This window comes from Pan paniscus, chromosome 13 (genome assembly GCF_029289425.2).
Source record: "Pan paniscus chromosome 13, NHGRI_mPanPan1-v2.0_pri, whole genome shotgun sequence".
NCBI classification, from domain to species: domain Eukaryota; kingdom Metazoa; phylum Chordata; class Mammalia; order Primates; family Hominidae; genus Pan; species Pan paniscus.
The window spans coordinates 62,466,419-62,492,362 of NC_073262.2; the positions used below are offsets into that span (position 1 = coordinate 62,466,419).

The 25,944-nt window shown below is 39.9% G+C and overlaps 1 protein-coding gene across 2 annotated transcripts in view; it reads right to left on the reverse strand.

Moving 5' to 3' along the window:
• CD302 (CD302 molecule) overlaps positions 1-23,119 on the reverse strand; it is a 30,133-nt gene extending 7,014 nt beyond the window's left edge. Inside the window, exons 1-5 of one of the 2 annotated variants that reach the window (XM_008974432.5) lie at positions 22,836-23,119; positions 8,056-8,166; positions 5,564-5,680; positions 4,683-4,856; positions 2,306-2,332 (exon numbers count right to left, since the gene is read on the reverse strand). In XM_008974432.5, the coding sequence (XP_008972680.1) occupies positions 2,306-2,332; positions 4,683-4,856; positions 5,564-5,680; positions 8,056-8,166; positions 22,836-22,902 (496 nt within the window). In that variant the 5' untranslated portion in view covers positions 22,903-23,119. The remainder of the gene's footprint in view (positions 1-2,305; positions 2,333-4,682; positions 4,857-5,563; positions 5,681-8,055; positions 8,167-22,835) is intronic. The other variant, XM_008974433.5, reaches the window with a different exon arrangement.
• Between the last annotated feature and the right edge of the window lie 2,825 nt (positions 23,120-25,944).

The window sequence follows — 25,944 nt, forward strand, 5'->3', positions numbered from 1 at the left end:
GATACCATCTTAGGTGAGCAGTAGCATTAAGTACATTCACTTCGTTGTGCTACATCACCACCATCCATTCACAGAACAACTCATTTTGTAAAATGGAAACTGTACCTATTGAACTCCCATTTCTTCCTGACCTAACCCTTGGCAAAGAGTTTCTGGGTGAGGTTGACTACTGTAGGTACCTCATACTGTAGGTAAGAATTATACAGAATTTGGCCTTTTATGACTGGCTTCTTTTTCTTTTTTTTTTTTTTTTGTGGTGGTTTTGTTTTGTTTTGTTTTAGATGGAGGCTTGCTCTGTCTCGCCCAGGCTGGAGTGCAGTGGAGCGCTCCCGGCTCACTGCAGCCTCTGCCTCTAGGTTTCAACTTTTTTTTTTTTTTTTTTTTTTTTTTTTTTTTTTTTTAAGTAGAGTCGGGATTTCGCCATGTTGGCCAGGCTGGTCTCAAACTCCTGACCTCAGGTGGTCCACCGGTCTCAGCCTCCCAAAGTGCTGGGATTACAGGCGTGAGCCACTGCGCCCGGCCTGTGCCTGGCTTATTTTGTTTAGCCTAATGTCCTTCAGGTTTATGCATGTTGTAGCACGTGTCAGAATTTTCTTCTCTTTTAAGGCTAAATGATACTCAATTGTATGTGCAGATTGCATTTTGTTTATCCCTTCATCAGTGGACACTTGGGTTGCTTCCACCTTTTGGCTATGGTAAATGATGCTATGAACATAGATACACAAATAAATATCAAACAGATGGGTGTACGGATATTAAAGAGTCCTTGCTTTCAGTTATTTGGGATACATACTCAGAATTGCTGGATCATACGGTAATTCTTTTAATTTTTTTTGAAGAACCACCACACTGTTTTTCACAGAGGCTGCACCATTTTACATTCCTACCACAAGAGTTCCAATTGCTGCATATCCACACTAATGCTTGTTATTTATTGTCTTCTTCCTATAGATTAATGAGGATGTAATTCCTGTATACACACAAACCCAACACTTCTTTTCTCCTCCTCTGTCGTAGTTCTATCGTAGTAACCCCCAAATAGAAAACTGGCAAAGGACTCACATCCAATATATTTTTTTTTTTTTGAGATGGAGTCACTCTGTCGCCGAGGCTGGAGGGCAGTGGCGTGATCTCGGCTCACTGCAACCTCCGCCTCCCAAATTCATGCAATTCTCCCTGCCTCAACCTCCCAAGTAGCCGGGATTACAGGCACCCGCCACCGCGCCCGGCTAAGTTTTGTATTATTTAGCCCGGCCCATATACAAATTTAAAGAAACAAAATTTGTTTTAAAAATTCCCACCAAAAATATAGGCAGCTCAAAAAAAATATGGGTGGCTGGGCATGGCAGCCCAGCGCCTGTAATCTCAGCACTTTGGGAGGCTGAGGCGGGTGGATCCTTTGAACCCAGGAGTTTGAGACTAGCCTGGGTAACATGGTGAAACTCCATCTGTACAAAAAAAGTTAGCTGGGCATGGCGGCCCACACCTGTAGTCCCAGCTACTTGGGAGGCTGAGGTGGAAGTATCGCTTGAGCCCAGGAGGTCGAGACTGCGGTGAGTCAGGCTCACACCACTGCACTCCGCAAATGGGTAAAAGCCTTTTCACAAAAGATATACAAATAAATAATCATCTGAAAGGTGCTCAACATCATTATCAGGTAAATGAAAATTAAAGCCACAAGAAGATCACTACACACCTGATCTGAATGGCTAAAAATAAAGAAATTGACAATACCATCATGGGATGAACATGGAGCAAATGGAACTTGGACGCACTGCCAGTAGTAACATGATTCAAGCATTTTGAAAAATTATGTGGTGGTTTCTAATAAATCTAAATATATATACTTGCCCTATGACCCAGCTTTCTACTTTCTAGAATATACTCAAAGAAAATGAGAACATAGGTCCAAAAGAAGATGTGGGAGAATGTTCATAGGCAGTTCTATTCAAATTAGTTTAAAACTAGAAGTGATCCAAATATCCATAAACAAGAGAATGGACAATATATGATATATTTATAAAGTATTATGACACTTCTTAGGGAAAAAATTCAGTGAATGTGCACAACACAGATGAATCTAAAAAAAAATTCCCGAGTAAAAGAAGCCAGACAAAACTACATATTGTAGAATATATTTAAAATGTTGAGTCTTATTACTAAGAGACCTTTCTACATTCTTATAAAAATTGTTCTACTTTATATTACATAATTTTAAAAAGGGATCTGTAATGTATTTTAATATGCCAGAATTTTGATATATTTTTAATTGTGGGAAAATTTTAAAGACCAAATCATTACTTACCTGATAAATATTTCCTTTTGTATGGGACTAAAATACAAAAGAAAATAAAAATTAGAATTTAATTATGCTTTATTATAGGATTGACTTTAAACGTGTTCACAATCATTAAAAATAAACCCTTTTATTAGTAGCTTAATATCAATATATTCATAGCCTAAAATCCATATTTCTTTGCCTCATTAATTGTCTCTGTTGTCTATTTTGAACTTAGTTTTTAAAGAAAGATGTAGAGGGCTAACAACATGCATTAGCTTGGTTGGTGGAAAAGAATACGGGATCTTGAGGAAAAGACAATAATGAGGTAAAGGAAAAAAGAGGATTCTGGTTGGAGAGTCTAGAAAACAAATGTCATAAAATTAAACAACTGTGACCCTAACTACCTTAGTATGGATGTACTCACTATTTCTGATGTTTTGAAGTTATAGTTTAATTAAAAACTTTGTTTATGTAATGGCACCCTGAGGTGCAGAACCTGAAAAGAACCAATTTTTTAAAAAACAAATATTTGAAGTTGAATACTGCTACCATAAAACTATGACGAACATTTTGATAATCACTGTAAAACTAACAGTAGTCAAGGATCCTGCTGTAGCAAGTAAAGAAATGTACATACTTCCATATGTAAAGAAAGGAAATAATCAAAGCAGGATGTGGAGTTTTGGTTTACAGTTGAAGTAGAAGGGGAAAATACTGAGGATGCAAAATGGGGAAATGGTTGTTTATATCATGTTTTAAGCACCCTAAATTCATATTTTGAAACATTAAAAAAACTAAAAACTTTTTTTGTAGAGATGGTGGTCTTGCTATGTTGACCCAGGCTGCCTCAGCCTCAAAAAGTGCTGGGATTACAAGCATGAGCCACTGTACCCAGCCCACATTTTGAAAATTTAATTTTCTTTAATGAGAAAACAGTTACTTTCTAAAACTTAGAATAACAAACTGTGTAGTGTTTTAACAAATAACATCAAAATACTGTTGTGGGCCAGGATAATTTCTGTTCATTAAAAAACCTTCTGGGCCGGGCACAGTGGCTCACGTCTGTAATCCTAACACTTTGGGAGGCCGAGGTGGGCAGATCACAAGGTCAGGAGTTCGAGACCAGCCTGGCCAATATGGTGAAACCCCATCTCTACTAAAAAATACAAAAATTAACCGGGCATGGTGGCGGGTGCCTGTAGTCCCAGCTACTCGGGAGGCTGAGGCAGGAGAATCGCTTGAAGCCAGGAGGCAGAGGTTGCAGTGAGCCAAGATCGCGCCACTGCACTCCAGCCTGGGCGACAGAGAGAGACTCCATCGCAAAAAAAAAAAAAAAAAAAACCTTCTGACGGGTCAGAAGAAAACATTTTTTTTTTTTTTTTTTTTTTTTGAGACGGAGTCTCGCTCTGTCGCCCAGGCTGGAGTGCAGTGGCGCGATCTCGGCTCACTGCAAGCTCCGCCTCCCGGGTTCACGCCATTCTCCTGCCTCAGCCTCCCGAGTAGCTGGGACTACAGGCGCCCGCTACCACGCCCGGCTAATTTTTTGTATTTTTAGTAGAGACGGGGTTTCACCGTGTTAGCCAGGATGGTCTCGATCTCCTGACCTCGTGATCCGCCCGCCTCGGCCTCCCAAAGTGCTGGGATTACAGGCGTGAGCCACCGCGCCCGGCCAGAAAACATTTTAATTCCAAATAAATTATAAACTATGATGTAGTTTTTGTTTGCCTAAACAAAGGATGTTCTTATGGAGAATCTAATTCCTTGTAAAGTAACACGAGAATTCTGGAATTATACATGATTACTCTTCACCACTTCTCACTCAAATCACACGCAAAGAGATTATAATAATTCCTCTGAACAAGAAACTTTTGACCTCTTGCAAACACTAAGCAGACAGAATAAAAGTATGCCTATTTCATGTGATCTGGCCTTACCTCCTAAATGTAAGAGAATTACAATTTGAGTTCCAAGAGACTTAAGAGCAAACCATCCTATTAATATATTCTGAAGTCTTATTCCCTCTATTTTTTTTTTTTTCTTTTTGAGACAGAGTGTTGCTCTGTTGCCCAGGCTTACTGCAGCCTCAACCTCCCAGGCTCAATTGATCCTCCCACCTCAGGCTCCCATGTATTTCGGACCGCAGGTGCACGCCACCATGCCCAGCTGATTTTTGTATTTTTTGTAGAGATGAGTTTTCGCCATGTTGCTCAAGCTGGTCTTCAACTCCTGCGCTCAAGCAATCCAGTGCCTCAGTTTACCATAGTGCTGGGATTGCAGGCATGAGCCACTGTGCCTAGCCTTATTCTATTTATTGAGGCACACTTATCTCAAAATTATTTTAAAAGCAGTCCTACTTTCTCTGCCCCTTCTAGAATGGAAAAACACCTTCGGTCATACTTACTAGCTGTTTTGCATAGTGTTCCTTCCACAGAAGAAACTTCACAATTTCCTTTTTTCCATTCACCTGTCTTGATGTGCAGAAAAGCACAGGTGTCAACTAAATCCTCATCATCATCTTGGTCTGTCCACTTATCAAATGTCATATTTGAATTATCAAACCACTTGAAACTCGCATCTGTCAATTAAGGAATATTTTCAACATTATGACAGTTTTAAAAGGTGTTCAAGCCAAAAAGGGTGTAGGATTAAAGGTGGAAAGTTACTAAGGTATGTCTGGTCTAAACTTCTGATTGTAGGATTAAAATTAGAAGGAGGAATATACCCTGTGTACAGCCAAATCATCAAAAGCTATCGATTTAAGAGGTTTCTGAAGATGATCCAATTTTCGCAAAAATATATACATGTATAATATTCTCATGGGAAAAAAGTCAAGAAAAATAGTTAAATATTAGTAGTAACCTTAGTAATTTCATTTCATTTGAAAATGTTTACATATGTACTTTTATATTTGTACATATGTACTTTATATTTGTCTACAGTAATGATAAATGTTTATATAATAGAACCGTGATAATTTAGTCTATCCTTAGCCTATTAGTTGCAGACACTAATACTAACCTTTATGATCATGCTATATTACAAAAATACTGAGCCTTAGAGCCACATTTTAATCCAGACAAGAATCAACTGTGGCTTTCATCTGTGTAACTCATTGAGCTATGCAGATACAAGCTGTGGTATGATCATAGGTGCACACTGAAAATTTAACACCTGGAGGCCACAGGAATCATCAACTTGAACCAGAGAATTGAAGAGCCATCAGTTTTGCTACATTAAAAAAAGAACAACAAAGTCATGTCCCACGAGGTAAATATCACTTACCATCTGTGTCATAAAACATGCCTAGTAGGATATCATCTGGGCCTTTCCATTGCTTTTTCAAAGTATCCAGTATAAAAGCATTTTCTTCTTCATTATGTATGCTTATCATGTCCGCTCCTGAAATTATTTTAAAGAGAAAAAAAGTCAGCATATTCCAGAATCAGTGAAAATCACTAGGTACATAAAAATAATAAATAGTTGCTTAACTTTCTATATATATTAGAGCTGGACAATAAACTTTGATCTTACAGTTCATACAAGCTAATAAGGTTACAGGGACATGTCTTGGCTCTCAGCCTCTAATATGATTTATGTCATTGAAATTATGTTTATGTCTCAGTATACTTTACATAATTTTTTTTAAGGGATGGAAAATAGTTGTAGGGGCTGGGCGTGGTGGCTCATGCCTGTAATCCCAGCACTTTGGGAGGCTGAGGCAGGTGGATCACCTGAGGTCAGGAGTTTGAGACCAGCCTGGCCAACATGACGAAATCCTGTCCCTACCAAAAATAAAATAAAATAAAATAAAATTAGTTGGGTCTGGTGGCACCCACCTGTAATCCCAGCTACTCAGGAGGCTGAGGCAGGAGAATTGCTTGAACCCAGGAGGTAGAGGTTGCAATGAGCTGAGATCACACCACTGCACTCCAGCCTGGGCAACAGACTGAGACTCCATTAAAAAAAAAAAAAAAGGGGGAAAGAAAGAAAGAACAAATGAAAAGAGAGAGAAAGAAAGAAAAGAGGAAGAAGAAAAAGGAAGAAAGGAAAGAAAATAGTTGCAGGGGAAAACTTGTTTTAAAAATATTCTAAGACCAGCAAAATTGCTATTATTTTATTTCAACTGCCTTGAAATAAAACCACATTGGCATGTTGGAAATTTCGTCCTGTTTTCACAGAGCCAATGTTCATGTAAGACTTTTTCAAAGGGAAACAACATATATGTATTAAGTACCATGTGGCGCTTTAATAAGATTAATAACTTTGGTGTTTACATTTATTCCTTCTATAATAAATGTATATGATTTTGATTAAGGTATCCCTAGTACAATTTGATACATTCTTCCAAATGTTATTGTTGAAGAATATAACAGTAATAAAAAGCACCTTTAGGCTGGGCATGGTGGCTCACGCCTGTAATCCCAGCACTTTGGGAGGCTGAGGCAGGTGGATTGCCTGACCTCAGGAGTTCGGCACCAGCCTGGTTAACATGGTGAAACCTTGTTTCTACTAAAAAATACAAAAAATTAGCCAGGTGTGGTGATGCACCCCTGTAATCTCAGCTACTCGGGAGGCTGAGGCAGGAGAATCACTTGATCCTGATCACAAGGTCAGGAGATCGAGACCATCCTGGCCAACAGTGAAACCCCGTCTCTACTAAAAACACAAAAAATTAGCCGGGCCTATTGGTGGGCGCTGGTAATCCCAGCTACTCGGGAGGCTGAGGCAGGAGAATGGCATGAACCCGGGAGGCGCAGCTTGCAGTGAGCCGAGATCACGCCACTGCACTCCAGCCTAGGCGACAGAGCGAGACTCCATCTCAAAAAAAAAAAAAAAAAAAAAGACATTTTTTTGGCTGGATGCAGTGGCTCACACCTGTAATCCCAGCACCTTGGAAGGCCAAGGTGAGAGGATCACTTGAGGCCAAGAGTTTCAGGCCAGCCTGGGCAACATAGTGAAACCCTGTCTCTACAAACAAACAGATAAAATAGCTAGCGCACGCCTGTAGTCCTGTCTATTCAGGGGGCTGACATGGGAGGATCACTTGAACCCAGGAGTTCAAGGCTGTAGTGAGCTATGATCATGCCACTGCACTCAAGCCTGGGGGACACAGCAAGACCCTGTCTCAAAAAAAAAAAAAAAAAAAAAAGACACTTTTACTTCAAATATTTTACAATGTGAAGTTATAAATCTATTTCCTAGAGAACACTGAGTGTATGGTCTAGCAAATAGCCTTTTTATCATTTTTCCTTAATGTACTCTTCTTTACTACAGTCTTACTTCATGGTCCTATGTAATCTGACTTCAGCACTTTCCAGGCAGAATAACTAAGTGATTAAGAACTCTAAGCCTAAAATCCAACAGATTTGGGTTAAAATCCTGGCTTTGTCAATTATTTCCTGTGTAAGCTTGAACAAATAACTGAAGTTAATTTCATCTCTCAATAAAATGATAATAATACACTACTTGATAGGTTTGTTATGATAAAGCCAGGTAAAGTATATGAGGTGCTTAAGCACAGTGCCTGGCACAGGATATGCATGTTAAATAGACCCTGCTTTGGACAATATTGTCCAACAACTGTCTTCCAACTCCAGGATTAAATATATACCCAATTCCACTGCCTGTAGCTTGTGTGTTGTCAAATAAAAGTTGTACATTAAATCTCAGGACCCAGTTAAAAGTCAGATGTGACAAAATCAATTTTTAAAGAAATTAATGAACACTGTTCACTAATTTGTGAAAAAACAAACAGAAAAGAATAAGCCTTTTACCATGGTCAGTACACTGATTTCTGACATCCTCTAAGCTTTCTACTTTGATGGCTTCTTGGAGAAAAATGTAACAACTGTCTTGGAACTGAATCCAAGTAGATGAAGGACAGTCTATGTAGAAAAAAGAAGAACACTGTTAAATAACTTGAGAAAAAGAATTACATGAATTCCCAAAGATAAGGATATTAGATACTAAATTTTCACACACAGACAAAGGCAATTTCCTTTGTTAAATCTTTATTAAAATAAGAAATCAACCAGTGTAACAGGAATTTGTTTCTCTCCATTATTCATACGGGAAAAGAGAAATGTGCCAATGATTCTCTTCTGACTTTACAGAGCAAAGATACAAGTTTTTAGGTTGTTTAGGAATTCAGACATGTAAATTAGTGTTATCACCAAGGCAACAAACTATCTAGAAGACAGCCAATCAGGATTACACACTTCTCTTTGAAGGTTATCTTTGCAGTATTTAACAATTTCAAAAGTCTTAAGACTTTTACAAGGCCCTGTTGTTCAAATTATACCTCCAAGAACAGAGAAAAGAAAAACAAGTTGCTAGCCTATAAATATTCACACAAGTTTTCATATTGCACAGGAAAACAAGATTGATGTTCTTATGAATGTTCTTAATTTAACACCTCATCAAAGTAGATTATTTGAGGTAGTTCAATGAAATAGAACCATAACTCTTCCTCTACTGCTCTAAAGGGACATCTCCTTCACCTCTGTCTTAGTCTCTTTTTATTATAAAGATTTGCATTTTTAAGCCTAGGCTCTAGAATTTAATTGGTTAGTATTAAAAGCAAAAGTAACCCTGCAAGAGTTGATTTCACTGGCCAAAATGGAAAGAGAATTTTACTTAATTCCAGTGAATAAAGAAGTACAAAGCAGTAAGCTTCCATATTCTGTTAGGTTTGTATATAGGTAAAAATCTTAGTGATTTCATCTATATAAATATATAGCAATTTTGTTTTAAGTTCTGCTTTTTTTTTTTTTTTTTTTTTTGAGACAGGATCTTGTACTGTCGTCCTGGCTGGAGTGCAGTGGCGCGATCTCAGCTCACTGCAGCCTCTGCCTCCTGGGCTCAAGGGATCCTCCCACCTCAGCGTTCCGTGTAGCTGGGACTACAGGTATGTGCCACCATGCCCAGCTAATTTTTGTATTTTTTGTAGAGACAAGGTTTCGCCACGTTGCCCAGGCTGGTCTCAAACTCCTAAGCACAAGCGATCCACCCGCCTTGGTCTCTTAAACTGCTGGAATAACAGGTGTGAGCCACCACGCCGGGCCTAAGTTCTGCATTACCTTTTTAATATAAACAAGTAGAAGCAAGCCCTACCACAAAGATCAGAATTTACCAATCAGCTACATTAATCTAAATTAATTCAACACTCTCAAGTTTACTAAGCTCAGAATATGGCAGAGAGCATTGGCTGTCCCCAGTACTGACCTCAGCTTCTTATATAGCACAGAGCACACGACCACCAAGCTAGATTGCTTCGCAGTCTTATAACTTCTGGATAATTAGGGTTTAGCAGAAGTGGAATGTTCAACATAGCGGTCTTGCCTTTAAAAGGAAGCAGTGTGCTCCCTGTATCCGTACAGACTTTTTTTTTTTTTTTTTTGAGACAGAGTCTTACTCTGTCACCCAGGCTAGAGTGCAGTGGCATGACCTTGGCTCACTGCAACCTCCGCCTCCCAGGCTCAAGTGATTCTTGTGCCTCCGCCTCCTGAGTAGCTGGGATTACAGGTACACAACACTACACCCGGCTAATTTTTTAATTTTTTTGTAGAGACAAGGTCTTGCTATGTTGCCCAGGCTGCTCTGGAACTCCTGGGCTCAGCAATTCTCCCACCTTGGGCTTCCGAAGTGCTGGGATTACAGGTGAGAGCCACTGTGCCCCACCTATAATTTATTTTACATCCAAGTTTTTTTTTCCTTCCAGCTGTTTTATGAGCACTTGAATTACACATATGACTACGTTGGGTTTAACTCTGGCAGGAATCTAGAACTCTCCCACAATGCTGGCTTAAAGATACGGTTGTTTTGCAACAAGCACTTTGCTTTGGGAAAATGTTCATTATGAAACATTAAAACAATCTGGCTATAAAATTACATGATACCAACATTTACAAAGCAAAGAAGTCCAGAACAGAGTCAGGAATTGGAGACGCCAGACAGCTTTGTAGGAGGAAGGTCTGAAAACAAGACACTTGGTTGAAAGTCTGTATATGGAGCAGGTAGATCCTTTCCCTGAGAAACAGCACTCAGTCGTCTCAGGTTCATTATACATTTCTGCCACCTTCTTTGAAAATCTGGCCTTTATTCAGAGAAAAGACTCTTCTTCCTTCAAATCCACTTCCAGGCCATCAAACATTATTCTCTGTCTGCTCATCCTCTGAGGCTCAGGCCATCTATACCACCTTCTCCAAGACATCCCCACTAGAATTGATTGTGACTGTTGCATGTAATTTCACCACACACCATCCAATGGCAGTGTAAAGTACCAGCAGGAACACGGCTTTAACGTCAGACAGACTTATGTTTTTATCTTGGTGGTGAGACCTTGGAAAACTTATATTATTTCCTGTGTTTCATCAGGAAAAGGGAGATAACATCTACCTCATTGGATTGTTGTAAATATCAGGTAAGATACTGCAAACCTGCACAGCACAGTGTCTCGTACAAGGAAAGTATTAAAAATATGTAGTTCTTACAGACATCATCATTAGCATCTTTTGCTCCTGGACAGTGCCCACTCTAAAAATAGGGACTAAGCCTTATTAATTTTTGGATTCCTAACACCTCAGATAGCTCTTGGATTATAATAGGGACTTAAAATATTCAGCTGAATGAATGAATCCTCTTATTTGTCCTTAAGTAGCTTAATTTATCATCTCTTCAGCATCTTCAAACACTCCCTTTCCCTGTGGGTTCAACCTTTCCTTCTTGAAGCATGTTAAGTTTGTCTTTTTCTTTTTTTCTTTTTTTTTTTTTTTGAGACAGAGTCTCACTCTGTCGCCCAGGCTGGAGGGCAGTGGCACAATCTCAGCGCAATGCAACCTCTGCCTCCTGGGTTCAAGTGATTCTCCTGCCTCAGCCTCCCTAATAGCTGGGATTACAGGCTCCCGCCACCACACCCAGCTAATTTTTGTATTTTTAGTAGAGACAGGGTTTCACCATGTTGGTTAGGCTGGTCTTGAACTCCTGACCTCTGGTGATTGGGCCACCTTGGCCTCCCAAAGTGCTGGGATTACAGGCATGAGCCACTGCGCCCGGCCAAGTTTCTTACATACTAAAATATAACTGAATTGACCTTGCTGCCAATTCTAATACCTTTCCTGATACACTTTTTAAAAACTAAACTTTTTATTCAAATAAAACATACATGCAATGCACAAGTCATAAATATACAGGTTGGTGAATTTTTTTCTTTTTTCTTTTATTTTTTGGTGAATTTTTTATAAAGTAAACATACCCATATAATTATCAGAGGAATGAGGAACAGAACATTAACCCCTTTTGCTCACCATCCCTTCCAAAGGTCATCTCTAACCTAACTTCTAACACCATCGATTAGTTTTGCCTGTTTTTGAACTTTATAGTTATGGAATCATACATTGTGTACTTTTTTGTGTCTGGCTTCTTTTGATAAATGTTACTTTAAAAATCATTTTATTTAAGACTTATCTAAGAACTTATTCATTCTTCTGTTGATGAATATTTGGGTAGTTTCTAGTTTGTGGCCATTGTAATGCTGCTTTAAACATTCTATGCATACTTCTTGTGAGCACCTTTGTAGAAGTAGATTGCTGGGGCCATCGAGTATGCATGTGCCCAGCTTTCACAGATACTGCCAAACACTTTTTCTAAGTAGTTATAATTCTTGCAAGCAGCAAGTAGTTTTTTTTTAAAATCCAGCTTGATCACCTTTGTCTTTTAATTGAAGTATTTCCAGTAATACTTAATGTAGTTACGATGAATTGGAGTTTATATCTACCATCTTAATATTTGTTTTTCATTTGTCCTACTTATTTTATGTTCCTTTTTTCTCATTTATTGTCTTTTTTGTATTAAACATTTTATATTTGATCCTTTTTCTTTTAGCTTGTTAATTATATATTCTTTAATTTTTTTCTGTAGTAGCTACCCTGAAAATTATAATATGTGACCTTGATTTATTAATACCTCAAATAAATCAGTACTTTTACCACTTCCTAGGCAGTCCTAGAAACATACAATATTTTAATTTCATTGACTTCCTTTCCTTTATCTTATTGTTTTATTACTGTTTTGCCTGGCCGGTGTTCTTTTAGATTTAAATACATATTTACCCTCTCTGTTGCTCTTCATTCCTTCTCGCATTTCTGTATTACTGACTGAGATAATTTTCCATTTGCCTAAAGAAATCTCTTTGGTATTTCTTTAAGTGCAGGTCTACTGGAAACTCCCTCAGTTCTTGATACTCTATAAATGTCTCCACCAGGCACAGTGGCTCACGCCTGTAATCCCAGCACCGAGGTGGGTGGATCACCTGAGGTCAGGAATTTGAGACCAGCCTGGCCAACATGGTGAAAACCTGTCTCTACTAAAAAATACAAAAAATTAGCTGGGTGTGGTGGCAGGTGCCTGTAATCCCAGCTATTGGGGAGGCTGAGGCAGGAGAATCACTTGAACCCAGGGGGCGGAGGTTGCAGTGAGCCAAGATTGCACCACTGCACTCCAGCCTGACAACAGAGTGAGACTCCGTCTCAAAAAAAAAAAAAAAAAAAGAAAAAGAAAAAAGGTCTTTATACTGTCTTCATGTTTGATGGCTATCTTTGCAAATACAGAATTGTAGAATGGCAGCTTATCTTTCATTTAAGATGTACATAGTCATGCACCATATAATGACATCTTGGTCAATGATAGACTATATATGGCAGGGTTCCCATGAGGTTATAATACCATTATTTTTACTGTGCTTTTGCTATGTTTAGAAACACAAATACTTACGTTGTGCTACAACTGCCTACAGTATTCAGTATAGCAACATGCCATACAGGTTCCGCAAGTTACTGCAGAGCAATAGGCTCCAGCACGTGGCCTAGGTGTGTAGTAGTAATACCATCTAGGTTTGTGTAAGTACACTCTACGATGTTTGCACAATGACAAAATTGCCTAATGAAAAATTGCATTTCTCAAAATGTATCCCTGTTGTTAATTAAGCAATGAATCACTATAGTTTTGTTGCTTGGGCTTCCATCATTTCTACTGAGAAGTTAACTGTCAGTCTCACTGTTGCTTTTTGGACAGTAATGTGCTTTTCCCCCTTCTTGCTGCTTTCAAGATTTTCTTTGTCTTTGGTTTTTAGCAGTTTTACAGTGGTATGCTGTTGTTTTAGTGTTTTTAAATCCTGCTAAGAATTCAATGCACTTTCTGAATCTGTGGCTTATTTTAATTGGTCACTTTTGAAAAGTTCTTGGCCATTATCATTTCAGATGCTACTTTTGCTCCATTCTCTCTCTCTTCCCTTTCTGGGACCAAAATTACATCTATGTTAGACTTTTTACCATGTCCTGTATATCCTTTTGCTCTTTTCAATACTGTTAATACTCTCCATAATATAATCTCATTCTTCCTGGTTTATTAATGCACTCTTACGTTGTAACTTAACTGGGGTAAGGGTAACTCCAATTTTTTTTTTTTAAGACAAGATCTCTCTCTGTCACCCAGGCTGGGGTACAATGGCATGGTCATAGCTCATTGCAGCCTTGAACTCCTGGGCTCAGGTGATCCTCCCACCTCAGCCTCCTGAGTAGACAGGATGGCTAATTTGTTTGATTTTTTTTGTAGAGACAGGGGTGTCACTATATTGCCCAGGCTGGTCTTGAACTCTTGGTCTCAAGCAATCCTCCTACCTTGGCCTCCCAAAGTGCTGGGATTACAGGCGTGAGTCACTGTGCCCACCCTACTTCAGTTTTTCATGCTGTTAAACCCCATCTATTGAGTTTATAATGTCAGTGATTTTTCAGTTATAGAATTTCAACTTGATTATATTTTTAAAATTTCAATTTGATTATATTTTAAAATTCTCAGTCTTAGTATTTATATTCTTTAACTTATCATAGTTATTTTAAAGTCCATTTCTGAAAACTCTAATTTCTAGGTCAGTTATTAGTCTGTTCTCTACTCTCCTACCCTGCACTCTCACACCCCCTTAAGCCTGTTTTTTTTTTTTGTTCTGTCTGGTAGTTTTCTATCAAATGCCAAACACTGTGTATGAAAAATTGTAGTAACTCTAAATGATGTTATCTTCCTTTAGAAAGGATTCTGATCAGCAGGGACTGAGTCTATGTGAAGAGGTGTTCTAGACTTTGTAGACTTTTGATCCGTAGGGATTGCCAGTTGAAAGCCTGGATATTAACTAGAGCCACCTCCTCTTTGGTGAGTTAAGACTCATGTTTTTTCTTTCCTCAACACTATGAGATTGCCAAAAACTCTGCTCTGCTTTTAGCTATTTAAGATTTTACCAGCTCTCCTAAGGAGAAAAGTAATACACAGACTGTTGGGCTCACCTCAGCAAACTGCCTTAGCAGCTCTCTGATGCCAGCAAATACGATTCTTATGGAATTTAATCTAGATTTTCTAGTTGTTCTTAATGGGAGTGTTAGTCTCCTACTCCATGATAGCCAGATGCAAAATTCCATCTTTTATACTTTTCAACAAGTTGTCAACAATTGGTCACCCATCTACCCATCATCCATATCAGACATTTGCTGAGCAACTCCTATGTGTCAGGTATAATGCTTAGTGTTAAGGGGTGATGAGAAAAAGAGTAAAAGTCTTCTACACTTGAAGTGGTCAGTCTGATGGAAGAGTCGGACAGACAGACATAACAGATATTCCGAAGGTAGGATAGGTAAAATGCTATGAGATGTAGGAGAAGGAGAGTATAACTTTGTAGAATAAGTGAGCATTTCAAAAAGTAGGCAATATTTAAGCTACATCTCACTGGATAAATAGGAAGTTGCCACGGATAAAAGGAAAAAGAAAAAAAAAATCCAGGCAGAGGGCATATGATAAAAAGCACAGTTACAGGTACCTAGTAAGGTCTCCATAAATATTCATTGAATGAGTGAACTAGGATAAAAAGGCAGGTTTCTTCCCTCCTTCCCCTCTCTGCTGCCAGAGACATGACAGAGGACACAGAAGTCATTTCCAGAATAAAACTCAAACTGAAAGTCAAAAGGGCAGAGGCTCTAAATTGCAAACTTTGATTATTCTTTCTCTTCTTTTTTCCCTTTTTACTTTCTTCTGGTTCCTTTTATTGCTCTTTTTCTTTTACCTTATGGAATTTTAAAAAAGTGAAATGGAAACAGACTGCATTACCACACTGAATGACACCTGAAACACTTTTATAAATCATTGGCAATTATTGAACCACAGGTTCAGAAATGCACTTTTGTATTATTTCTAGTCAAAACTACAGATAGTGTTTTCTACTTATAACAAATAACTCGACAATATATAAAAATGAATTAATTTTTGAAACACCATTTATATAAAATATGTCTAATAAGTCCACAAAAATATAATCAACACTCAAGTCAAGCACTTATAGTTCTTTTTTTCATCTTTTGCTCCTGGCATGCTGTGAAAACATGTAGTTCTTATACTTTATAAATTAAAACGATCTGAAGATATGATCTCTAAAACACTGATTAAGGTATATTCTTATTTCAGTGGCAGCTCATGTGTCAATTCTCCATGAAGTGTCTCAGCCTTATCTTCCTCTAACCTGTGACTCCTTTGAACATCTGTAGGACTTTTAAACTGCATTATGCATGAGAGGCCTTTTCTGGCAACAAGGACTAAAGACATGCTCAGGCTACCAGATGATACATTTATTGTACAGATACGTGGCCAATAAGAAAACTGAGGATACTATCTCAACAGTCAAATAGGCTTAGCGTTCATATACTAGGCCCCATATTGGGCTGATGCCTAGCCTAGAGTAGCCAGCTTTTGACTAAGGAAATTATCCTTATTCCAATTAGTTGTGTCTAGGGTTTTAAAAATAATATGGCACAAATCATAAGAACTATGGGTAGTCATTCTTCTTTGGAAAAGGAAATGTGTTACCCTCTGATGGCCTATACACGTTTACATAGCACTCATTAGATCCTGCTTTATATAGCGGCTATCTGATATGCATCCTGTTTTCCCAAATGATTGTTAACGCCACGACAGCAGAGACCATGTCTGAGATCTAACTACTCTCAATAATAACTATCCTTCTGTCTTGAACATAACACTGGAAGGGATGCATAGAAGTGGGTCAATACAGGACTCTGGTTAAGCCCATTAGACTGTGGAGAAAAGTCTGGCTCTGACTACACAATCGTGGACATGTTATTTAACCTTACTGTGTCCCAGTTTCCTTATCTGTATAATGGGAATAACAGTACCTATCTGAGGGGGTTGCTGTTAAAAAATTGTGCTAGGTGCTTGAGATTCCACAGTGAACAAAAAGGAAAAAAAATTCCTGCCCTCCTGGAAATTTATGTTCTAGTTGACGCAGATATGCAAAAGGAAGACAAATACGTAAAATAATATGTTAGATGGTGTATTGTGGTCTATTGCTATGCAAAAAATTAGCAGCTTAAAACAAGAAACACTTATTATATACAGTTTCTCTGGGTCAGGAATTCTGAAGCAGTTGCTTGTCTGGGTGATTCTGGCTTGGGGTCTCCATGAAGTTACAGTGAAGATGCTGGCTAGGGCTGCAGCCATCTAAACACTGAACTGGAGCTGAAAGGTCAGCTTCAAGAAGCCTCACTCATATGGGTGGTGAGCTGGTGCTGGCTGTGGGCAGGACACCACAGTTCCTCACCACGTGGACTTCTACACAGGGGTGCTTGAGGGTCCTTATGACATGGCAGGTAGCTTCTCCCAGAGTGAGTGATTCAAAGGAGGGCAAAGGTGGACATGCAATGCTTCATACAATCCAGCCTTGATTGTCACACTGTCTTATTTCCATACTATCCTATTGGTTATTGTATTAGGGTTCTCCAGAGAAACAGAGAACCAACTCTGTGTGTGTGTGTGTGTGTGTGTGTGTGTGTGTGTGTGTGTGTGTGTGTGTGTGTCTGAAGAGATAGGAGGCAAAGAAGTCACATGGATATTTCAGGCAAACAGAGGGAGGAGCAAACACAATGCTACTGTGTTGCACAGTATGGGAATGACTATGATGATGATAATGATAACCAGCTACTCAAAGACCATTGCTGAATAACTAAGTTAGCAATACAGAAATGGTCCCGAACTTAATAATGGACAACTTACGATTTTTTGACTTCACAAGTTTATTGGGATATAGCCCCATTCTAAGTCGAGGAGCATCTGCATGTGACAAGACCAAAAAAAAATTTTTTTTAACAGGGTATGTATAGAAAAATAGAAAACAGACTGTTGACTCACTTCCCCGAAACTTTCAACTGCCTTCTCCTTAGGCTCACTTCAGCATTAGCAGTAACTCCAGTTAATTCAACATGGAACCCCTTTTCTCATGCTATAGATCCCCGATCAGAGTGTGTGCCCCAGAAACAAGTTTTAAGCACTACTCAAAAGATATATTTTTACTTTGAGAAGAACAGTGCTCAAATAGAGGCTGGATAACTCCTGTGAGGAGATTGTTGACGTTCATGCACCTCATGAACAAAAGACTAAACTAAGTCGTCTTCAACGCTAAGTATCTTTGCTATAATCCTAATATAATTAAAAACCTGCCCACTAAGCTCTCTGCAAAGGGCCTATTACTCTTATTTCTTCACAGCAGTCCTGAATGATAGGTTGTTATTAATAATGCACTTAAATGACTCTTAGGGATTTTATAATTTTATAATTCTTTAATTTAATACGTACAGAAATTCAGGAGCCTCATGAATATTTTAAAAGCTGTACTTAGCATAACTCCAAAAGTTTCTATATAGATCCTCTGCCTAAAATTATCATGTGCTAAAAGAAGATAATGTCATATCCACAGGAATATTTTGCATTACCAGTCAAATCTAATAGAACTCTCTGTTCCTTTATAAGTTCTCTGTCTCTCTTTTTTTTAAAAAAAAGAAAAAAAAAAACAGGCACAGCATGAGGAAGTGATTCTTGGGACATACTTGTTCTAAAAGTTAACAAAGGAAAAGGGAAAGACTTCTTTTTCATTTTCATTGTCAATAATAAGACCTTTGCTCCTCTCCCATTAAGATATGAGTTGTAGTCACGTAACTTCCGCAAGGGCAACTGTGGCACAGACAGATGAAGAAGAGGGGCTATTTATTACATTTATAATGTATGGAGGAGGGAGTGGCTGTTCCAAGTCCCTGACTAATCCAGAGATTCTGTGGCTGTACTCTGAGCTTCAAGATCTCTCTGAATCCCAAATAAATTGAGGCACTCTGACACCCCATCCCCTCTCCATATCACTCTTCCCAATCTAGCTTTCAAGACATCCATCTCCATATTGTCCCATCACTTCCCTCTTCAGAAGGGCTGTTATAATGTATATTCATAGAAGGGGTGTGCCATTGTTAACCTGTACCTTTCTCTTTGGGCATCACTGGTCTATTTTTTAAAGATTTGGTCTCAAGATTTGCTCTCAAAATCTAAAATAGGCCAGGCGTGGCAGTTCACACCCGTAATCCCAGAGCTTTGGAAGGCTGAGGTAGGAGGATCACTTGAGCTCAGGAGTTTGGGACTAGCCTGGGCAACAAAGTGAGACCCCACCTCTACAAAAAAAAAAAAAAAAAAAAATTAGCAGGGCATGGTGGCATGCACCTGTAGTCCCAGCTACTCAGGGGGCTGAGGTGGGAGGATCACTTGAGCCCAGCAGGTCAAGGCTGTAGTGAGCCATGATTGCACTACTGCACTCTAGCCTGGGTGACAGAGTGAGGCCCTGTCTCAAAAAAATAAAACAAAACAAAACAAAACAAAACAAAAAAAACACTAAATAACCCACAGAAGGAATGAAATACTTGATATGCACAATAAAAATTATGGAAAGTAACCTTGCTGCAAAACTAGTTTTCAACACATAAGCAAATTGTTAAAAGATTCTCAACAGTAAAAGAAGTCCTGAAATAATACCTAATTGAAATTTCACTTTTTCATTGGAAGAAAAATAAACATTAACATTTCAAAATTAATTAATTAATTAATTTATTTATTTATTCATTTATTTATTTTGAGACTGAGTCTCGCTCTGTCGCCCGGGCTGGAGTGCAGTGGCGCGATCTCAGCTCACTGCAAGCTCTGCCTCCTGGGTTCACGCCATTCTCCTGCCTCAGCCTCCTGAGTAGCTGGGACCACAGGTGCCTGCCACCATGCCTGGCTAATTTTTTGTATTTTTAGTAGAGACGGGGTTTCACCGTGTTAGCCAGGATGGTCTCGATCTCCTGACCTCCTGATCCACCCGCCTCGGCCTCCCAAAGTGCTGGGATTACAGGCGTGAGCCACCACGCCCAGCTCAAAATTTATTTTAAAATACTCTAATATTTAATCTGAGATAATTTCCCCTGAAACATAACTGTGCCATACACAAGAGTCAGAAAAGGTGGCATCGGGCCGGGCACGGTGGCTCACACCTGTAATCCCAGCACTTTGGGAGGCCAAGGTGGGCAGATCACGAGGCCAGGAGTTTGAGACCAGCCTGGCCAACGTGGTGAAACCCCATCTCTACTAAAAATACAAAAGTTAGCCAGGCATGGTGGCGCATGCCTGTAATCCCAGCTACTCGGGAGGCTGAGGCAGGAGAATTGCTTGAACCCAGGAGGTAGAGGTTGCTGTGAGCCGAGATTGCGCCACCGCACTCCAGCCTGGGTGACAGAGTGAGACTCCATCTCGGAAAAAAAAAAAAAAAGAAAGAAAAGGTGGCAGCAATAGATTAAGATGATTTAAGGCTTTGAATTCATTATGAAATGAGTGCATAGCAGAGGTAATATAATTTGAAAAAAATTGCAATCCACTTATCCTACCTACTTTTTAAATAACTCACCTAAATTTTTTCATCCTTTTATTATAACTTAGAATAAAGTGCAGAGACACAAATCAAAACAAAACAAAAATCCACAAGATGGTAAAATCTCTGTTATGGAGCTTCTTTCCCCTGGTAAGAGAAGCAACAAGCAAGACAGATGAATAAACACGATGCATTCAGAAAGGCTTGGAAAAGATAAAACATGGACATGTGACGGAGAATGTGGGTGTTCAGGGAGGCTTCGGAGAAGGTGACATATGAACAGAGATCTGAATGGTGGAGGTGGGGGCAGCCATGCCAAGGACTGGGGGAAGGTGGTGTACACAGAAGGACCAGAGGTGTTGGAGTACCCAGATACTGTTTACTCTGTGGATACACAGAGTGAATGGCAGGAAGGGTGGTAAGAGATGACATCAGGGAAGAAGGCAGAGGCACCTCATCTAAGGCTTGTAGGACATGGCAATTCAAAATCCCTAGATTCTGATCCACATGATGATCACAGAATGAGGACTTACTCGGAACATGCTTGTTCACTCAGCTCATGCCAGGCATAGGAAACCACTGACCAAATACATACTGATCATCTATTATGTGCTTAAGCACCCTTACGGAAAAACTTTTTAAAGCGATGCCATGGATTTTCACTCAGGAATTTAAAGAATGTTTTGTCCACTGTGATTTTCAAAATAATAGCTAAGAACAAGGTTAAGATCACTTCACTAATAACCTCCAGAATGACAGACAATAACAATGATTTCCGTTTCAACATCACATTTATATGCAATACCCATATTTATTATGCAACATCATAAGAGCTTTTCTATTAAGATCTTGGTATTCAGCAACAAACTCTTTCTTGACTTAGTTCTAAGCCAAATATGACCCCTGATCTTGCTTGGATGGGAGATTTGTAAAGTATTATGAAAAACACACTTAGTTTTTCAGCCCTATAACATTAGCATACATATGAATGTGTTCAGTAACCATAAACATCCAATATACATAAGGTGGTATTCATACGTTTTCTGGTTGCAACAATTACCCTTCATTTTGTATGAAGAGAATAAAGGGAAGGAAACCAAGATGAACCACGCCTGTAACAGGGACTAGACGTGGAGTTCCCACTTAATGCTCCCAATAGCCCCATGAGTAAGTATTATCTCTGTTTTACTGAAGTGCAGATAAGTTGGTTAACTAGCTAGGTCAAAGCTCACACTCATTTCCAAATTAATCCTTAAAGCTTCCTGACTGGGAGGAGCTGATTAATTAACATTAATTTATTCATCATGCACTTTTCTAAAGCTCTTGAAAAGCCTATTGATCCACACTGGACTTATCAAAGGAAATGCACAAAAATTTCCAAAGGGAAATTTGCCCTCTATTGCTGGTCAAAACAGCTTCACTGAAGAAGAGACATACCAAAATCTAGAAACTGATTTTCTTTAAAAGTCTGACAAGAAAGAAAAATCTGACAAGAAAATTCGACTAGCCTAAAGTACAAATGCACAGCCTCGCAGAGGGTGGTTTACATGAGAGTTGAGATGTTACTGGCTCGCAAAATGAGGGTGTGCAGAAGGAGGGTTCAGAGACAGCCCAGCTTTGTCTTAGACAAAATTAATGTTCCCAGTCTGAACAATGTGAACATGGGCACATCTTGTTTCTGCCCCTTTGATGGGCAGCAGATGTCACAACCAGTCATAAATGCAGGTCCACAAAAGTTTTCAAGAAAGGAACCTTGGGTTTGTATCCAAGTTCTGAGCTGCTGCTGCCTCCAACACTGAGGTCCATTGAAATATTCCTGTCAGTAGACTTCGAGCAGGCAGTTATTATAAAAACGCAGTGAAATTTGGGGCAAGCGGTGGGGGGGAATCTCTTACATTTTATTTAAATCTCTTGTACTTTATTTAAGCCCACACAAGTACTCATTTAGTTCTTGTTTATTTTGCTCTTTAATTCCTGGAATTATTCAGTCAGTGGTGTTTTTGGAAGTCTGTGTTCTCCAGAGTCTCCCCATCCACATATTTTTGACATGCTTGTATGGAAATTTTTTAAAAATAAAGACCACAGTCAATAGAATTGTGCATTTTCCTCACGAGTCGTTTTGTAAATGAATGATCACGTGTGTGATTTTTCAGATGTCACTTGCACAACAGCAGACTAGAACTTTAAAACTCCTTGATTTCAGTGAAATCCAAGCTTCGCCTGTTCCCGTTCCTCTTCCATCCAGGGGTTATTTGGCTGAACTGTTTTCCTGTTTAAACAACTTGAACACCAACCAACTAGACAAACAGCGCTGCTTGCAAAAGAGGGCCTACTTCCTCCGGCCCCCACCCCCATCCCAGCAACCCCACTCCTGCCGCGCACCAGCAGGGGAAATCGCCACCAACGTCCCCGCTTCTCATTTCAGCCCGAAATTGCCCTGAAACGGCGCCCGTCGTGCGACTCCAAGTCCCTCAGTTCTCCGGCCAACTGGCCTAATTTGGGGGTTCCCTCCCCGCGGAGTGGGGTCTGCGGTGAGGATGTGGACTCCGAGGAAGACAGAGCCCTCCCTTATTCTCGGCCACCTCCCCTCCCCGAGGGCAGGCGGGTGAGAGGTGACCCGGAGCCAGGACCCACGGGGGACGGGCGTGCAGGGAAGGGCGGGATGTCCGGCCGGGTGTTGCGTCTGCGGGCCGCCCTCGGGTGCGCGGGGACGAAGAGCGTGCGTTGGGAAGGGGGCGAAGGCGGTCGCGCGCGGTCCCGGCGAGGGACTACGTAAGGGCTTACCCGCGACGGCAGCAGCGGCGAGGCCCAGCAACGGCAGCAGGAGCGCGGGCAGCGCGGCCCGGAGCATGACGGCGGGTGCGGGTGGGCGGCAGCGGCTGCGCGGCCGGAGAGGAGCGGGGCGGGGCGGGGCGGGAGCGGGGGCGGTGCTTCTCGCGTGCGAGTTTAATCCCCCCACCGGGCGGAGCGTGAACGGCACTGGGGGCTCCCACCAGGAGGACCCGGGTGTCCCGTCCCGCAGGAGCGGCTGGCGCGCGGCCTTCTGGAACTTCTAATTTTTGTTTTTTAAACTTTTCATTTGAATTGAAATAATTTAGGACTTTCGAAAATGTTGCAAAAACAGCACAAGAGATTTCCGTAACCCTTCAGCCAGCTTCTCTAAATATTGACATGGTATATAACGCCAGTGCAGTGATCAAACACAGGGCACTCGCACTGGGATAATGCGATTAGCTAATCTACAGCACTTACCACATTTCATTAATTGCCCCTCTAAGGGTCCTTTTCTGTTCCAAGATTCAATCCAGGATCATACATTGCATTGAGATGTCGTGTCTCCTTAGTCTCCCTTTAATCTAGGACGGTTCTCTGTCATTCTTTTTCTTTCACGATCAAGCCACATTTAAAAAGTACTGGCCAGTCGTTTTGTAGAATGTCCCTCAGTTTCATTTTGTCTGACATTTCCTCCTAATTGGATTCAGGTTGCGCTTTTTAGGGAAAGAGTTCCCCAGAAGTGATGTACGTGCTCGAGAAGGACAAGATGTCGATGTCTCATCACTGATGTTAACTTGGATCAGTTGGTTAAGGTGGCGTTTGCCAGCCTTCTTCTTTGGATCTACTGGCCAGAATCCTCCTTTTCAAAGACTCCTTTCAGTGGACTATGTCTCTTAGACAACTTTTCTCTGTTACCAGCTCCTGGATGAAGAGTCTTTAAGCTATGTTTGCTACAATGTATGCATAAACTGTGCAATTATACTTCACCCATGAGGGCCTCTGGACAACACTAGCCAGGGTCAAGCAAGGGTGCTTGTTTAAGCCTCATGTCATTGGCAAAAGAGTTCTATAAAATCAAATCTAAACTCAACAACGTGAAAACAAATGACCCAGTTAAAAAAATGGTCAGATGATCTGAATACACACGTCATCAAAGAAGTTATATAATGGCAAATAGATGAAAAGATGCTCAACATCATAGGTCATTGCTGAATTGTATATGAAAACAAAAATGAAATACCACTACATACCTATTAGATACCAGAATCCAAAAACACTGACAAGACCACATGCTGGCAAAGATGTGGAGCAAAAAGAACTCTCATTCAATGCTGGTGCAAATGCAAAATGGTACAGCCACTTTGGAAGACAATTTGGAAGCTTCTTCCAAAACTAAACGTACTCTTACCATACCATCTAGCAATCACAACTCCTTGGTATTTATCCAAATGAGTTAAAAACTTACATACACACAAAAACCTGCACATGAATGTTGATAGCAGCTTTATTCATAATTGCCAGAACCTAGAGGCAAACAAGATGTCCTTCAATAAGTCAATGGATAAACAATGGCACATCCAAACAATGAAATGTTACTCAGTACTAAAATTAAATGAGCTATCAAGCCACAAAAAGACATGGAAGAACTTTAAATATGTATTGCTAAGAGAAAGAAGCCAATCTGAAAAGACTACATACTATATGATTCCAACTATATGACATTTTAGACAAGGCAAAACTACGGAGGCAGTAAAAAGATAAATGGTTGCCAGGGGTTGGGGTGGGAAGAAGGAGGGGATGAATAGATGGAACACAGAGGATTTTTAGAGCCATGAAATTATTCTGTAGGATACTGTAATGGTAGATGTGTATCACTATACATGTGTCAAAACCTATAGAATGCACAAAACGAAGATGAACCCTAGTGTGGACAATGGACTTTAGTTAATAATGTGTCAATATTGGCTCATCCACTGTAACAAATGTACCTGCTAATGCAAGATGTTAATAATTGGGGAAACTGGGGTATGTGTAAGGAGGTACATGGGAGCTCTGTACCTTCTGCTACATTTTTTGTATACATCTAAAACTGCTCAAAAATTAGTCTATTTTTAAAAAAATAAAATACCCTTTCCAACTCTTTCTAACCCTTTCCACACTTCTGATAATCCAGAGTGGTTACACCAAGGAAATTTGACCCAAGGGGTCTATAAGGAGAGTCATAGAGTGTTAGAAGTGGTAGGGGTCATCTTCATTTACTAGTAAGGAAATTGAGTGACCCAAAGAAGGGATGTGATTCCCCCGTGGGCTCACAGAGAATGCCAACAAATGAACCAGAGCCCAGCTCCTCTGCTGGACTCTCCCACCTATTCCAGGTTCTGCCCCTTTGCCAAAGTATTAAGGTCTTACTTAACTTATTTACTTCCATTCTTCTTCTCAGGCTGCCAATACTGGGTTTATTATATACCAAACTCCAGACCAGAGCGAATCCTTCCAAAGATACTCTGTATTGGAATATTGACACATCTTGATTCTGGACTCTTTTGCCCTCCTAACTACAGAAGTAAAATGAACAGTTCTAAGCAATCATGTAATTGTGAAAGTTATCTCTTCCACCCCCACCTCAGGCACCAAAGTATATTTTATCAATGTGGTTTTCTTTGTGTTAAGCTACTTTTCAAATATTTTTATATTTACAATAGAATTGACATCCTAATGAATCAATCTAATTAAGGCAAAACCCATTTTAACACTGTCATTTTAAGTCATTTGTACTAAAGAAAATTATATTATTTTATTGTTAACTCTGGTGCACACTGCCTCATTTTTGATGCTAATCTGATGAAATAGACTACTTATTGCCTGTATGTGGGTACTGTTATATTTCGCTCTCCAATTTACTCTCCAGTTACACCTCATACCCTTAATTTTCCTTCACTCTGTCTCCAACTTACATCCTCTTTTGGCTCATGCCAGACTTCAGTCCCTTGCCTGCATTTTTCTCAGCCTTTTATTTCTCCCTTCTCCACCCAGCCGGAATACCACATCCTCTGTCCCCGTTCCTCTGGTGTGCTCACCTGGCCAACTCGGAACCTGTGGTCTCCGCTTTCTTCTTCAG